This window comes from Sparus aurata, chromosome 17 (genome assembly GCF_900880675.1).
Source record: "Sparus aurata chromosome 17, fSpaAur1.1, whole genome shotgun sequence".
Taxonomy (NCBI): domain Eukaryota; kingdom Metazoa; phylum Chordata; class Actinopteri; order Spariformes; family Sparidae; genus Sparus; species Sparus aurata.
In genome coordinates, this window is record NC_044203.1 from 14,235,284 (window position 1) to 14,252,285 (window position 17,002).

At 41.4% G+C, this 17,002-nt stretch overlaps 1 protein-coding gene across 1 annotated transcript in view; it reads left to right on the forward strand.

Annotated features, from left to right (window-relative positions):
- The first annotated feature begins 69 nt into the window (after nt 1-69).
- The window catches only part of LOC115567971 (eukaryotic translation initiation factor 3 subunit H), a 54,735-nt gene continuing 37,802 nt past the window's right edge, over nt 70-17,002 (forward strand). Inside the window, exons 1-2 of the mRNA XM_030394943.1 lie at nt 70-225; nt 7,067-7,223. Coding sequence (XP_030250803.1) covers nt 124-225; nt 7,067-7,223 — 259 coding nt within the window. The 5' untranslated portion in view covers nt 70-123. The remainder of the gene's footprint in view (nt 226-7,066; nt 7,224-17,002) is intronic.

Sequence of the window (17,002 nt, forward strand, 5' to 3'; positions counted from 1 at the left end):
TAGCTAAAGGAGGAACTAGATACTTGACTTGTTTCTATACGAGCAGGAAAACGGACGCACATTTACCGGAAACGTCCGTCATTGAAGGCTATCCTCCCTTTTTCCGCGTGTATCGGCTTCGCTATGGCTACTCGTAAAGAGTCTGGTTCGGCACCTACCACTGTAATGGCTTCTACAGGCGGTACGTTGGACTCTCCTGTCAAACAGATCCAGATTGAAGGACTGGTAAGTGTCACTACGGTTCTGTGTAGCTGTTTATTGGATTTCGGCGGCCGACGGAGAAACTGAACAGATGTGTGTGCTAGCTAATATGTGAGCATCATCATGGCGGACAGATAATGCTAAGCGGTATCTTGTAACGTTATTGTTAAATACCCTGATGGCTGTGGTGCATTTTGCCTGATCTTATCAAATACAGCATTTAAACACATTTGCTGTATACAACTTTACTAAATGGGTAACTTAATAATGATAATAGGCGAATAGCGGTATACAGTTTTTAGCTTTCTCCAAGCTACAGAGGCGTTTCATTTTATACCCGGGGCATCCCTGTTTGTCTTTGTTGAGCAAGGACGTTACGATGGAGAGGCAACACAATAGGTTGATGCTTCTTGCTTCCCTCTCACACAAATGATGTTATTTACCACAAAAGTACATAGGAGGCATTTCTTAAACCATTCTCGTAATCAGAAGTAACGTTTCTATACTGTAGGCAGGTTACAGTCTCTCGGGATGAATAAAGTATCTATCTATCTATCGTTCGTAGCAGCAACGTGAACTATGATATTTATTCAATCTAAAGTCCAGGTTTTTAGTTTGGCCTTTCTTTGTCGTGATGGCACAACGTAGCCTATTTAGCATTGTTCTGTGGTCAGTTTTGTTAGGACAGAGACGGATTGTACTCAGATGTTTTAAAGGCATCCATCCAGTCAGATTTTTCATTTGGAAAAAGGCTGCTGGTCAGGGGGCTGGTTTTTCATCTGCCAGTTCTCCAAAAATAAAGAAAATCTACGTTTAACCCGATTGCTGATCAATACAGTTTATTCCCCCACCAACTCTTTTTGTATGCATCCAAACTCCAGTTGGCACTTTGAGGAATATGGACAGTCAAGTTGAGGAGCATTTTGGGATTCGGTGGCAGTAGTGCAAGGGGTTGTATCTTAAAACCTGGTTTAGGCAAACGAACAGTTGTGTACTGCATTTGTTAATGGCTTTAGGGTTAAAGAAACAGTATGTAGAAATTGGCATTCTGTGTGATTTGGCACCTCCAACAGTTTGAGGGCAACACCACTGTCATTAATACAAATCCCAGGTCTGTAACAATTTCTAAGACGTAATGTAGGTGCTAACCCATGTTTGGGCTCGTTACTCAAAAAATTAATGTATTACACATTACTGCACCTTACAGTCAAGTTATTTTCCTTACGTTCAACTAATTCAAAGTAATGTTTGTATCTCCAACCGTCAAAAGTGGCTTTACGCAGCGGGGGGTCTTCAGGCAAGTCGCATGCAGCAGCATGTTCTGCTCGTGTTGTTGACGCTGCCATTGTTATCCCATCTCCCTTTGTGGGTGGCGACTAACTAATCGGTGATGGTGAAAGATATCTCGTGCCAAACCCCAACCAATCACTCTTCCATTATTGACACTGGTGCTAACTACAAACAAGTCATTACATCATCACAATGTTATGTGATTAAAACATGTATTAAGAAGTAACCATGTATGTAACGCTGTGATCCTACCCTCTCACTTAAATTACATAGTGCAGAAACAGGTGAGAGGGGTGTGGAGTGGCTGAAACAGACAGCATTTACCCTGTTACAAGACACTGTACCATCAAAATGATTTTGAAACAATGTTGCTTTATGTGTTTTAAAAGATTGGTTTCTTTCTTGTATAACAGATTTTACTTTTGAATTGAATGTTGCTTCTGTGTATGACACTTATCTGATCAGGGATCTTTAACAAGTAAATCGTGACACATCATGAATTTTACCTTCACACAACCCGTAACGTCGTAGCATGTTTCTTCTGTAGTACCTATGAATAAACAGCAGAGGACAAACTTGCTTCACTGCCATCCACTGATATTCTCCCTCCTCCTGCCCTGAGCTGCACTGGACACAAAGCAGCTCATTTGCCTGGTGTGCCCGAACACAGTAGCAGGACTTTAACTTGCCAGCTGCTGCGTTCCTTTTATCTTGCTCATTAAAGCTGCCCTAGAGTCTGGGGCCCTAATTTCAAATCTAAATATTTCACCTCAATGTGTATTATTTAGACCTCTAATGAGATTTTCTTAACTCATTTCACAGCCTTATCAACCAAACACTTTAATCGTGGCAGTTGAATTAAAAACAGTGCAAGAGCCGTTTAGAGTGTGACCTCATTTGGATTCAGACTGAAAAGTGAAAGGTGTCTATTTCAGGTAGAGTTATGAAACACATTTCACCTGAATGCATTGATATGCAGCAGTTGCTGCTGTGTTGCGTCATGACCCGTCTGTCAGAGGTTTAGCTGTAGGGTTGCCCACAGACAGCTTGTGGGCTCTGTAATAGAATCGGATTGTTTCCTTGCTTTTGAAGGGGTTTCAGTGGTTGATGTTGCCACAGGAGTGGAGTGTTGCACAGTGATGGGTTCCATTAAACACCTACTGAGATCACACAACTGCCTGCGCGTTTGATAAAGGCTTTATTCATTTATTCTGACACCTGACGCACGTCAGACACGGGTCTTATTCACGTACCAGGAATTAAGAAACAGTTGGAGCACATTTTACAGAACATGACATTGGGATTGAAAGCTCTGGGGGATGGAAAGGGCAGGAAATATGTCAGATTTAGTTTAATTTTCACATTTCTTTAAGAAGTGGCAGACATTTTCTTTGTTTTTTCTTTTCTTTAGTGAATACATGAATGATTAATAAATGTGCTTGAACAGTCCTTTTTCTCCCTCAGACATTTTCTCTTGCCTCAGGTCCTTATGCCTGAGCTTACCAGGAGGTGTGTCCTTACTGCTTAATATGACACAGATCAGCTGCAACACACCAGTTGCAATGCTACTCGGTGAACAGGCATATGTTATCACTGTCTTTGTCCTGTCACTTCTTCATAATTCAGATCGTATGGTTTAAATAGGCATTTCAAAGTTGTAATCTCTGTGACTCTAGATTACTGTGGTCCTCATCCATGGCTTAACCTTAACAGATGACTCATACCACACAAGTGTTTTCTCTGTCAAGCATATCACAGCTAGCGTTGAGTGTTGTGTTTGTCTGCACATCAGTGGCGCAAAAAGAAAACTCATTACGGGATCGTCTCTCTCTCTTGCTGTACTTTCTCATAACTTGAGCCCCGTTGTGGCGGGAATATGAGCCCTTTTGTGAGAGTGAGAGAGAAGATTTATGATAAGAATTAAAGGCAGCCAACGGGGGATTTGGACCGCAATTGATTTTGCACAATTCAATTTTAAGCTTGTTGATTTATAATATGCTGTCCACATATCAATCTTGGGCCTCTCCACATGAGGTGAGCTCACTGGGCTAGCTGCTGGTGAGCTTGATCAATAAAATTGTATGTGTGTGTATGAGAGGGAGAGAGGGAGAGAGGGAGAGAGAGAGAGAGAGAGAGAGAGAGAGAGAGAGAGAGAGCGTAGCTGGAAAAGACAGTACAAACGTGGAGCTTTCCAGGCTTTGCTTACAATACCTGTGGCATTTGCTTAGCATCAGGAAGTCAGCAGAACAAATCCACTGATAACTCCATCCTTCCGTCCTTCCCTTTCTTTTGGTGCCGTTGCCTCCTCAGTCTGCCTCTTTAAAGCATTTGTGTAGATTCAGGAGTTTTCTCAAAGCCCCACTTGATTTCAGCTGTATTTATTTGACCTTCTTCAGAGTTGTTTTTTGGCCAATTGTCCATCTCTCACCTCCTGCTTTTCCAGACGGACGCTATTTAAGTGCATGATGAACAGATTGCCAAGAGTTAGATAGCTGGAAGCATTGTGTATCTGCGCTATCTGCTCTCACTGATGGAAGGAGACGAAGAAAGCCATTTGCTGGCAGAAAAGGAGCCATAGCTCAAGTGGGGGGGGCTTTCTTCTCAAAGCAACCTGCACTGCCAATTGGGAGGAATTCCACTGTAGCCCACCTATCACCTGTCTGCTCTCCTCACGCTCACCTGGCCCCCTTTCTTGCCATCATTTTCTTCATACTTCTGGTTCCTCTCACTCCACCCTTGCATGTCCCCTCTTTCTCCCTCTCTGCCCCCCCTGCGACCTATTCTTCAGACCTTGCTCCCCTCTCAGTCAGAAAAAGCCAAGGCAGGCAGGCAGGCAGGGAATGAGATTTGTTTTTCTCCGCACTCCACCCCGTACCGTCTCTCTTCTCCTGCCCCCGGCTCTTTTACTTGTTGCATGACAGGTCCGGCACTCTATTGAAATAAATCATCTCCCAGGACAGATGCACATGTGTGTATGCATGTGTGTGCGTGAGCTAGTGGAGGCTTCCTCGCGGTGCTGATGGGCATTTTGTCGTGAGCATGGCCCCCGGACTACCACCCTGCTCTTGAGTGTATGTGTGTGTATGTGTGTATTATTAATGCCTCTGGCTGTGACCTGCCCACACTGTTATCAGCGTGATTTATGCTCTCCCCCTCCACACTGTGCTTTTCAGCCTCTCGTCTTCTTCCAGCTCATTTAGACGTTTTGCCTTATTCCCTACCCCTTCCCTCTGCTGTTTTCTGGCTTTGATGGTCAGTGTTTCTCATGATGGATAGGTGTACTGAATGTGTATGTAGTGTGTGTGTGTGTGTGTGTGTGTGTGTGTGTGTGTGTGCGTGTATGCGTGTAAAGGTAAGCCAGAATAGGATAACACTTACCCTCTGTCCTTGGTGTCAGTAAAGCTAGCTTAAACCAGCTCCTCGGTCATTCGAGGGCTTGTCCTATTGGCCCATTTTTATCTGGCATTAAAATTTAAAAGCATACGATGATGCATGGACACCCTGTCCAGATGAGGCACGACGATGTGGGATATCAGACCACATGTCCAAATATACCCTCCCACTGAACGAGGATAGCATTTCTCTTAAAATTTCATTAGATCCAGGTTTTTATTCTTTATGTGCACCACCTCCTCTCTCTCTCCAGTGTAAATTGCTAAGCTGTGCTGAATACTAACTGGCTTTTTGTACTCGCTCAAGATCAGTGATGCACCACTGTTGAAGCCTGCAGGTGGTGCGTACCACTCAACATACCACTCAACCACAGCCCATGATTGCCTGAGTAACTTGTCCCAGAATTCCCTCTTAACAAGGGCATTTTTTTATATAAGAGTTCAGCGGCTGACGAAGAGTGCAGAATTGTTGCTGCGGATTTATTATGGAAATTAGCATTGATGAGGGGTTTTTGGTGACGTGATACCATTTTTGGACTAACAAGCTGTGTTCTCACAGTTGGACTGACATTTGAATTCTCATTTTGTGTGTAAGAACATAGGGCATAATTATGCTTCAGCTATTGTGCCCAATTAAATTCTTTTTCAGAAGAAGAAAACCCATTTTTGACATTTGTTGAAACCATGTCTAATCTTCAGGCCTGGCGTTAATAGTTTACTGACATTTGAGGGTCACAGTTTCTAGGAAGCTGCCCCTGCTCCACTAAATGAGCTCTGGTTCTTGAACCGGTTCTGTGCAAGATCTTCGAATAGGCGCTATGTAGCAGTACAACACGTTTCCATTGTACTGTTGTAACCATTGTAATCAAGGACTTGCCATCAACAGGGCACTGCACAATGTATTACGCATTGTGGAACATGACATGCCCATTTCTGTTTACACTTCAGGTTATAGACTAGCTGCTGTTTGTTGATACCTGCTGGGTACTGAGCTAGTTTAGTTTTTGATGATATGCTCTGAAAAGTTCAGAAGTGCACTAACTTGAAAGGAACTACACCAGGATACAGGCTGTTTGTAAAGAAAAATATCTAGTGGCCTTGGAAAATGGAAGCTGCTTAGCTGATTCCCAGTAGACGTCTGTAAGGAATAAAACCCAGATTTCTTACTGTACAATTTGACAAGGCAGGACAAATATAAGCTATATTTGCTGATTTAGAAACAAATCAACTCCAACAGCTACAGTGCTATTTGGCACTAGACGGGAAAAGTCTAACAAAGCTGTGACTGAAGCAATGCAATTTTTATCCCTCTGCTTTATATCAAAAGATGGAGTAGGAGTTACTTTATGATAGGGTTCCTAGAGTGGAGGTGTTGAACCAGCTAGGGGTGAGCTGAACCATGCAAGCGTTAGCACCAAAAAGGCTGCACACAAAGGCAAAATAAAGGCACTAATTTCTAGGAAGAATCTAATTGATTCCAGTGCAGTGCAGCAGTATTTATGTTACCCACGCAAATCCAGTTCAATTTTAAAATCCATCACAAAAAGGGAAATTCACTACATCACTTAACTGTGAGCTAGATTTGTGCACCGTACATTATGTATTATGCCAGGACACATGCACACAGACTGTATACATTCGATACTTAGAATAATTTCAACAATATTAGCTTACATTTCTGTACATTAGAATATGCTTATAATGAAAACTTAAAGACATAATATTTTGTCTACAGTTTTCCCATTGGTATTAGTTAAATAGTTTGATGTATTTGTATTATGATAAAACGTATTGTGTAAAAGAGCAAAAAAAGGAAAATCTCAAATCTGCAGTAGGATTGAATGAAAAAGCCCAAGGTGCTTGTAAAACAAAACAAAACATCCAAACCAAACTAACCCCAAGACAGACTAATGAGAACAGATCAACTTGACGAGCGGAGACACAATTGAATTGGATAACATAAATCAAAGGATGATAAAATACAATAACAAGAAATGCTTTAACAGCCACAGAATGCACAAACAACAGGCAGGATAAATACATTGGCCCCGGTTCAGAACATGAAATCATTCTTCAGAACCAGTTATTGAAAGTATGGTAAAGCATCCTTTTTCTCCGTCTCTGCCTCCATTCTGTCGCAGTGCCTTGATACTTCAGCGATGCTGCTCTTCCTGTTTTCACAGGTGGTGCTGAAGATTATCAAGCACTACCAGGAAGAGGGCCAGGGCAGCGAGGTGGTTCAGGGCGTCCTGCTGGGCCTGGTTGTCGAGGACCGGCTGGAGATCACCAACTGCTTCCCCTTCCCCCAGCACACCGAGGATGATGCCGACTTTGATGAAGGTAACTGAGTGCTGTGTTCTCTTTCTGTTTATTCTATCGATCCTTCGCTGCAGCTGGAAAAATGTACACACACACACACCCACACATATAACATCACAACAGAGTCATGCCACTGACATGTGTCTTTAGTTTTAAGTGTAAAATTGAAGAGATGATAAAATTTTCATGTTTCAGTGCCGTTGGAGGCTTTTGATCTTTGCTTGTCCTCAGATTCTGAAACTCCTCTAGAGATTGTTTTTTTGCAATTATAATTCCACTGAATGCCACAGTGAATTGCAAATTTGGACAAGTTTTTGATTAGCACCGAGTACTTGAGTCAGCTCGCCAAGTGTCACTGAAAATATTAAGTTGGAACATTTTTGTGATAATTGTGAAATGTTGGTTGGGGGGAAACTTTGTACTTGGTTGATATTATTTCATGTCCTTGACATGTAAGCCTAAAAGACAATTTCAGACATTAAGCTGATTCATACAAAACAGTAATTAAAGTACCAACAGAGGCAACTGGTCCTTGAATTCTCTTAGAACAGGAGTTTGAATCACAGCAAACCTGTGGTTCAGAACAAAGAATACCTCTTATACCCAAGCAAAAAGGTCGACAGGAAGCAACATGCTAACGTGTGTGTTACTTCAGTGAGTGTGTTTTTGAGAGATAGGAAGGGGATCGCCATTCTTGGCATTCAAAGATGCCGTAAGCCTTAAAGAAATGACAGACTGTGGCTAGAAGCCAACATACAATGATATCAACAACTCACTGAATGTTGGTGTGTGTTTTCTTGGAGGTGAGTGTTTGAGATGCTCCCAGGCACAGTGTTGTGTCACACTACTGACTTTTAACTTGGCTAACTAGGTGCTTTGTGTCCTACGCTGTCATTGCCAGGGTTGATGTGTGTTTAGGGAGGAATGGCTCCAGTGTTTAGGTTACAGGTGGTTGGTATAAACGTGCATGGGATTAAATTTATTCTTTATCTGCACACATAGGCTTTTTTTTCCCCCCACCCGCCTGCCACTAGCCATCAAAAAGGAATGCCACATCCTCTGACCCAAGCCCTTCCCCCGCCCTTCCCCCATCAAGCCTTGTTGTTACCTGCTTCTTGTTAGCACCATGAAATCCTGGCACAAGTCAAGACTGAGGGATGAGAAGTTGAGCAGATGCGGGAAATGGAGGAGAGGGAGAAAATCTAGCTCTAACAGGCCTCCACAGCTAACGAGCAACTGTCAAATATTCTCCGAGACAGAGAAGCGCCATTGGTGGCTAAAGGTCGTTAGTGTCAGGAACGGCTCACTCTGTGAGTGCCATGGCTTGTTTTGTTGTTGACTTTTGATGCGCTGGATTTTCTGTCACTCCCTTTAAGTTAACAAGGTCTTCAGTGAGTAGAGCCTTGCCATGAACCTTTGGGAAATGTACGGTGCTACAACAGAATTCCTCTAAACAAGGCTTTTGATTCAGTTGCAAAATGTGACAGTCTTCAGGTGATCTGTCGCTACAGAACCATATTCAAAATGTGTTGGGAGTCGTTCATGTTAATGTGTGCTGTATTATTGAAGTGATTTCAAGTTGAGAATAAGGTTGCAGCAATATCTTGGTTTCAAGGTATACCAAGGTTTGAAAATCATTATATTATTATCATACATGTAGATTTGCTTTAAATTCCACTGTATTAGTCTTATTAAAAATATATGTATATCAAAGTTTGTATCAAATTTCATGTCTGTATGGACATTTTATTTTGTGAAATTATAATTACGTGTTTAAACCCCCCAAAAACGTTGGTTTTGTCACTAATAATAATAATAATAACAATAATAATAATAATAATAATAATAATAATAATAATAATAATAATTTAAATACATTTAATTAATGATATAAATTCTGATACCGTTGCAACTCTAGTGGAGAACAGTTCAACATAAAGTCGATGACTCTGTAGAAACTCATCTTGCTGAGTGTGTTTGCAGCAAGGATTTTATGCTAAACTGTAGATTTTCACTGATATTTACTGTGGGAAGAGAATTACATGGAGATGTACAATTATCACACATGGATATGAAAATTGAGTTTATGTCTGTACATTTGGTCATTTTGTCCTCGTACTTCAGCCTGAATTGTCCACCCACGCGCACAGCTGACCAGCCAGACCATTTTCTCCCCCGACTCCCTCTCTCACTCTGTATTTCTCTCTCTCTCTCTCTTCCCCTCGTCTACCCTTTTGTAACTAACCGTGTTTCATCTGTGCTGATGTCAGAGCAGAAGACACAACAACCAAGTTTTGTTGAAGTGTAAATTGGACTTCAAAACAATCACGTCTCAGTGGAGCATCTGTGAACTCCCCCTTGGAGCATCAAGATCCAGGCGAACTTTGACATAAATGACATGATGCTATGATTAACTGTCCTGTGAGGATGGGATGCATATTTAGATAAATGAGTTGCTGGCTTGAAACATTGATTGGCTAAAAACCACATGCCTCCAAAATATCGTTTATTGCCAAATCAGTATAACAAACAGTAGGTCTGGCAGACTGGCAGAGCTAGGTCACTGTTATCTGCCTAACCAGAATTTTCAACAATGCTAGAAGGGTGTATGTTATTGCAAGTTTAAATAGCTTTCAATTATCGCCTCAGAAGGAGTTACAGTTGGTGCCAGTATGCTTGGTGATTATGTTATTAGTGCTGTTACTCACTTCAGGATATAATGTTTCAATCAGCACTTCATTAACACAATCACGCTTCTTTTTATTCTAGAAGTGGACGGCCTGAAGTGGGTATATGATTGGGAAACTTGGCTGAAGGGTCATAGTTCCTACACAAACACATGTTACACCACACTCTCATGTACACTCTAAAGGCACGTGAGGATATTTAATGGTACATCTTTGATCATTTTCTTACTGAATTGGGTTGGATCTGTGTTTTTGTATCAATGTGTAGCCCTATCTCTGACTATTGTATTGACTTTCTGATATACATCAGTTAATCGTTACGCTGCAAGATAAAGCCTGAGATTTAGGTCTAGAAAGACTCAGCAGAGCAGCGTGCGCTCCCTTCAATCAGACACTCAAGACACGTTTAGCTACCAAGGTCTGTGTGTGGAAACGCGTATTTCTCTGTGCTGTGTGTTATTGTGTTCGCCTGAACTAGTGTGGATAGTGTGTGTGTGTGCGCGCACGGGCGCGTGTTTGTATACCTGTATCATCTTACACTGACTCATTGCCTGCTAGAGGCGCCTCAGATCAGAAATACTCTTCCAATCTATCTCTAAAGGAGAGATGGACGGGATTGGCAGCAGCGTGAGTACTGGTGTGGGTTTTTGTGTGTGTATGTGTGTTTTAGCCGTGTGTCTGCTATGCTGCTTTTCCATCAACAGGTGCCAGTGTGGAGCTGCACTTGCAGGACAGTCCATGGCAGCGATTGTGACCAATATGAGTGAGAAAAAGATAGAGAAAGAGTAATTGAGCGCACGCAGCAGAATCAGCCTCAGATAAAACCTTGGCTGAACCCCAGCCCTGCTATTTCCCATGTCCTTGCATACTACGTCCTTGTATCACTGACAAAATGTATAGAGAGAAGCGTGCAGGACTGCAGGCATTTTGTGCACTTGAGGCACGCAAGTAGCATGTTAATAATGTGGTTTTGTTGGGACCAAAGTGATAATACGAAGTCGAGGCATCCTGGTACAGAGAGATTATTACAGATGACTGAAAATAACACATTTACATCCGACCTTGCAAGGTAGTAAATGCGACGGTCCCCTGATACACGCAAACAAAAAATGACACCCTCCACTTTTACCGATTTGGGAGAGGTTTTGTGTTAGCGGGTACAAGGAATTGAATAATAAAGTATATTTTAGTAACATTGCAAGTTGTTTTGTGATGCCCAAAGCAACATTAAGCAAACCTTTTATATTAACATTAGTGGGGCGTTGCAAGTACCCATTGAGAATCACCACCTAACTCGGGAGATTTCTGCTCATGGTTTAATGTTCCAGGCCATAGTGTTGACTCCCTTTGGCCCTTACTGTCCTCTGTACCCCTGTCAATTCACAGTGAATGTATATTGAAAATGTCACTGCACTTTTCTTTTGAACGCATGTGGGTGTTTTTTTTTTTCTGTTTTCATCCGTGCATGTTCTGCCTTGCACCTGTCTATTCTTATACAGGTTTAGAAAGATTTGTTCTCAATTTTTTTTAAACCCTCACCAACCCACTATCATAAAAAACAAAACCTGTGGGCAGCTGTTCCCATCTTGCAATCTCATGCGAACCGAGTTCAAAAACCGCAGAAAGAAATTCACTGCCCGGTTAGAAATGACCTAATTGAAATTACATAAGTAAAGTAAGCTGCTGGATGATAAGATATTTTTAATGGCAGTGGACTAGGACTAGTCAAAAGGTAAATTATGTCAACTAAAACATAAATGATGACGCCAGATTGGTTGTATCTCACTAAAAAACAGGTGAACACTAAAACTCAACAAATTGTTAAAGTCAGTTGGTTAAACAACTGATGAGGTATGGCTCAGTACAATTCACAGCCTTATAAAGCATGATTGGGTTACCTGTTCACCTCGTAAGGAGGGATTGTATCAAACTAACCGTTCCTCAGTGCCACTTTTGGTGAGTGCATTTGATATTCAGCCCATGTCACTGGTATCCAGCAGCAGGAGGAGGTATCCTGAAGGTAGAGCAAAATTAGCCTGCTCTTTCTCTCCCTTCACCCTCGATCACTTCCCTACCTTCCTCCTTTCCCTCTTTCCCCCCTCCATATTGAGAGCTGCCCCCACCCTTTTTGTTGACCAGTTCCCTTCTTCCATCACAGCTATCACTTACTCTTCTTTCCGATTCTTTTGTACTTTCGTTCATGCCTTTTTAATCCTTCTCTTCTTTCGCTCTGCACTACATTGTCCACATCCACCCCTGAATCCCCGTCCATCTCTGCAAAACAAGAAGAAATGAGAAATAAGAAAATAGTGGATTGATGCCAATGCCAACTTTTTTAGTTGTGTGCTTTTGTTTGAGGGAAGCTGGAATGAAGGTAACCACACTGCGTAATTAATTTATGGTTTGCTCTTGAAATTCAAGAAACAGTTAGACTTTTAAGGCAGTATTCATGTAGTTTGTAATGTAATTACAGACTAAAGTCAATATAGTCTCTATTTGATTTGTAATAAGATATTGACTTAAAACATGTACACGTTAGAGATGGATCTCTTTTTTCACAACACTTCCTTCTGGCTGTCATGCTACACCATGCCAAGCTGCTCGCTCTCTGCCCAACACAGGTGGCTGGGGCTGCAGGGCCCCCCCCCGTCTGGGCTCGCATCATGCTCCACATTGGCCCAGAACATGGGAGCAGTTGTCACACGGGTGAAACAAACAAGTTTTAAGGGTGCTTGTTTTGTATGTCTCTTCTTTTCAGCAATTAGATTTTTTTAGCGGGCAGGCAACCTCGACAGCACATGGTCTTTTCTTGGCAAAGGGGCGTTTCATTTGGATGTTTGACATGACAACATATAACAAGGATGTAGCTTTTCCAGGCCTAACAAGACACTTAATTAAAGGGAACATGGAAAGTTACTCTTGACGTATAAACAACCTGTAGTCATTAACAAGGTTGACTTTACTGATTGGCACCTTCTCTTCAGTTTGTTGTTTGTTGTTTATGTCACTCCTGCTGCCACTTTTTTGAACTACTCAGCAAGCCAATTAGCAGCTCAACTTCAGATTGAAGTGAATGTGATTGGGCGACGAGACAGAGGAAGTGCCTCCATGCAAAGGAAATTTTTAATGCTGAGACTAGAGGACTAAAGAAATCCTTCCAGAAATCCTAGAGGCTCTTTTTTCATGGAAATTCTTAGAAAGGATAGGAATACACAATATAATAATATAATATGAATGATTTTAAAGGCCGATTTAATTACAATTAATCACCCGATGTCATCCCCCTTGCAAACCAAATAGGAATTTGACTTTATTAAAAGCTGTTTAATTATCGATCTGAGCATCCAACTAAAACTAATAAATACCTTAATAAATATTTAAATCTGGATAATCAAACTAACTGTAAAAATCTTTATTATTTTTTTTTTACTCTTTGAGCTACTATGAAGTCAGTAAGTCGAGTTGAAAAGCTTGTCATGTAGGGATCATGAATGCAAAGCACTTGTTGGAGGCTGCGCAACAACCGGGTACTATCAGAGCTGATCCTCCAATTACCATTTAATCCATTAAATGGCAAAACCAATAATTTGGTTTAACTGCACTTTTGGATCCTGGTTTTGTCGCAACAGCCGACTCTGTTTCAGCCTTTGTCACGCGGCCATTGGCTTCTAGGATTTGTTGGTCCTTTTTAAATATTGGAGTCTCTCTGAGAACAATTGACCTTTCTCAAAGCTGACATTCTGACTTGTCAGACACAGGTGTAACTAATAACATTAATCATGGCTGCATTTCATTTATAGGTGTTTCGGGTCCACGGCCCCTCAAGTGTGAGTACTGGCTCACTGGTATGGTGAACTGGAACCTGAAATGGAACACAGCGGTCGTTAATGTTATTATATACACCTGTGCTTTTCATGCTGTGACAAGTCAAAATGTGTTGTGTGAGAATGGTCTGTACCTTATATGCCTCTGGCTGCAACATAACTCCCAAAGCATAATAAATCCACTGCAGTGTTTAGTGGTTTGTAAAGAGTTTTTTCGCCACCAAATTGCTTCTCTCTTTTGCCAGCCTTACATTTTGTATTTGGAGCCAGGGTTCAATTTTTGTTTCATCAGTCTACAGCCCTTTGCTCCAAAAGCCTCTGCTTGATCCAAGTGTTGTGTTGCATACTCAAGGTAAGGGTGCTACAATCTAGGTCATGCAAGTGCAAGCAAAACAATGTGTTCGTTGTTTAAAAGATGAACATATCATGCAATAACAATATTCATCACAATTTTACATTTATTATATAATTTTAATTGTTATATGCTATGCCAGTTTTTAAATGCTCTCTTTTAACATTATGAATGACACTGAATGCCTGCCAATTACGTGTCTTTCATAGTACTCTGTCTTATTTCTCAACATTTCTGATCATGTCAGATGCCACTGTGTAGGTTGTACAGAGACTCAAGCCAATTACACAAAGGTTCAGCTGTATCAAGCTGAAATGTGTGACAGAAGTGAGTGTTGGGGAGGAGGTGCATCCCCGACGATTGCCAGATAAAATAACACCTCTAGTGAGTACCGATTCCTAATTTTGATTCTCACACTAGTACATGTTTTGGCTGAACTTTTTTATAGTACTCGATATGAGCTGCATGAAATGATTTAATTACATGTTCAGCCGCCAAGTGCAATAAAAAGAGACATGGTTGAATTTTACATTTCCCCTCTTCATCCTTTGGTCTACTTTTCAAGAAAATAATAGCCCTGAACTTTTATTTGAGGAAACACTAATGTAATTCTGGTAATAGCTGTATAGTAGAAACAACAGTAACATCTTTTTATTTGCTTAGCCAAGGCAATAGCCTGTGTCAGCTAACATTTTCCAGCAAAGCTACATTACTGCTATCTGATTTATTATCAATGTCCTACTCTTTTCTGAATCTACCTGTTTTCTGTACATTTTAAAATAGCACTGCAGAATTTTGTCCTTGTGAGAAATATTAAACTGTGATAATGTAGCCAGCATAGAAATAGACCATTATACCATTGACTTTAGGTGGCGAACCGAGAGTCTTTAATTAATTACTGCCTTAAATATTTTTTCCTTTGTTTTGATGTCTGTGTCATGTTGGAAAACGGAGCACTTGGAGGGAGGGAACCGATACTTAGCATCGTAATAATCTGTGGCTGGCAGGACCACTATAGAAGCTGCTCCACATTTGCTTGTCTCTTCTCCCTCCATCATTGTCCATCCAATGGTCCTTGACACCCCAACTGAATATTCTCTTCCTCTGGAGATTTTAGGTGATTGCAGTCTCCTTGCCTTCCCTTTAACCTCCCTACTCTTCGTTTTCTAATGGCCCTTTTGGTCTGCAGCAGGTCTTCATTATTTATAGGCCATGCTTCTTACCTTGATACCGGGCTGAACTATACTTTGACAATAGTTAACTTGTTCCTGCAGAGTTTTCCCACATGGATTATTAAAAGCTTCTTATCAATTTATGTTAAGAGCCAAAATATTTAGATTGTTTTGAATAATCTGCTGTCTATGATTAAAAATATGTATTTCTTTAGTTTTTCTCAAGTAATGCACCATCATAATACTTGATGAATGCGCACCTGTAGCTGGAAGATTTTTTGTTCATGAATCCCTAAATGTCTTCCTTGAAATGTAGTGATCATAAAAAACTAGGTAAGCTGATATGTGCTACAGATTTTAAGAGCTTAATATGGCACAGAAATGTGCAGGTTGAGAATTTAAATTTCTTGCATTTTGCTGTTTGTTTACCAATTAGTTTGCGAGAATCTTTTGCTAAAAGATGATTATGAAAGTTGTTTGCCGGTGTCCACTGGAAGGAATGTTTGAAAAAAACAAATAAAAATCCTTAATCTTAATCCTCTTAAATCAAAGAAAAGCATTGCATATAAAAACACAAACATTACTAATTAAGACCATTTACATCAGCTTTTTCCTGTAGTAGGGTCTGCAAGGTTACTCCTTATTTTTTGGAACTTTAATTGTTGATTGTGGCAGACATTTTCACAGTGGGTTAATTGAAGTCAGGGGGATTAAAAATGCCTCTGCCATGATCTCTCCGTTCTTAGCTGTAAATACACTAGTGTTTGTGTGTGTGTGTGTGTGTGTGTGTGTGTTGGCGGGGCGGGGCGGGGGGGGGGGGGGGGGGGGTAAAAAAGTTAGCCCTCTCCTATTCTGATAAGGTCTTCCTTGGGGTTAGCCCTTCAATAGATCACTCTACCTGCCCCAAATGGGAAATTGATTTCCTCTGTTTTTCCTTGCACTCCCTCAGTGAGGCTAATTAGAAATCACTTGGCAGCACACCTTTTAACCGAAATATATGTACACCAAAGAGATCACGTACACGGTTATGTATTAGAATTTTGGGTGGCACCTCTTGCCTTTTCCCAACCTCCAGAAAGTTCCCACTGATTGTTTCTTGTCCCCTGTCCACAGTCTCCCACCTTTCCTCTCTTCCCATCTCTCTGTCCCTCTCTCTCTCACTCACACGCACACACACACACACACGCGCACACACACACACACACACACACACAGTAGCGTAGATCTGAGACTGGCTGTTAGCAGCGAGCCGGGGCTGTATCTGCTTTTGAATGCTCACCCAGAGTTATAAATCAAGAGTGTGGGTCCCCGGGGTGCCGTCACCATCGCCATCAGTTCCACTGTTTTATTCATCCGCTCCTTTGTCTCATCACGATTCTGCCCCACATTAAATTTTGTGTGTGTCTGTGTGTTGAGAGAAGGGAGAGGGGGTCAGAATGCATTACCGCAGACTGCTGCTAATCCAGGTGGGCTGTAGGGAGTAGGGGGAGGGCGAAAGGTAAGAAGGGGAGAAAAGAAGGATGTGACAAGGATGAGAGAAATGATGAAAATGGCTGAGGATGGCAAGGGGAGAGAGGGGGAAGGAGGTTTGAGATGTGTGAATGGGGAGATGGACAGGAGAGGAAGTTATGTGTGAAAATGGGGACAACCAAGGAAAAAAGGGAAGAGAACTACAGCATACAAAACTAAAGGAGAAACAAGAGAAAAGATGGGGAGCAAAGTAAACAGCTATGAGAAAGATGCATAGAAATAGTGGGCAAAAGGT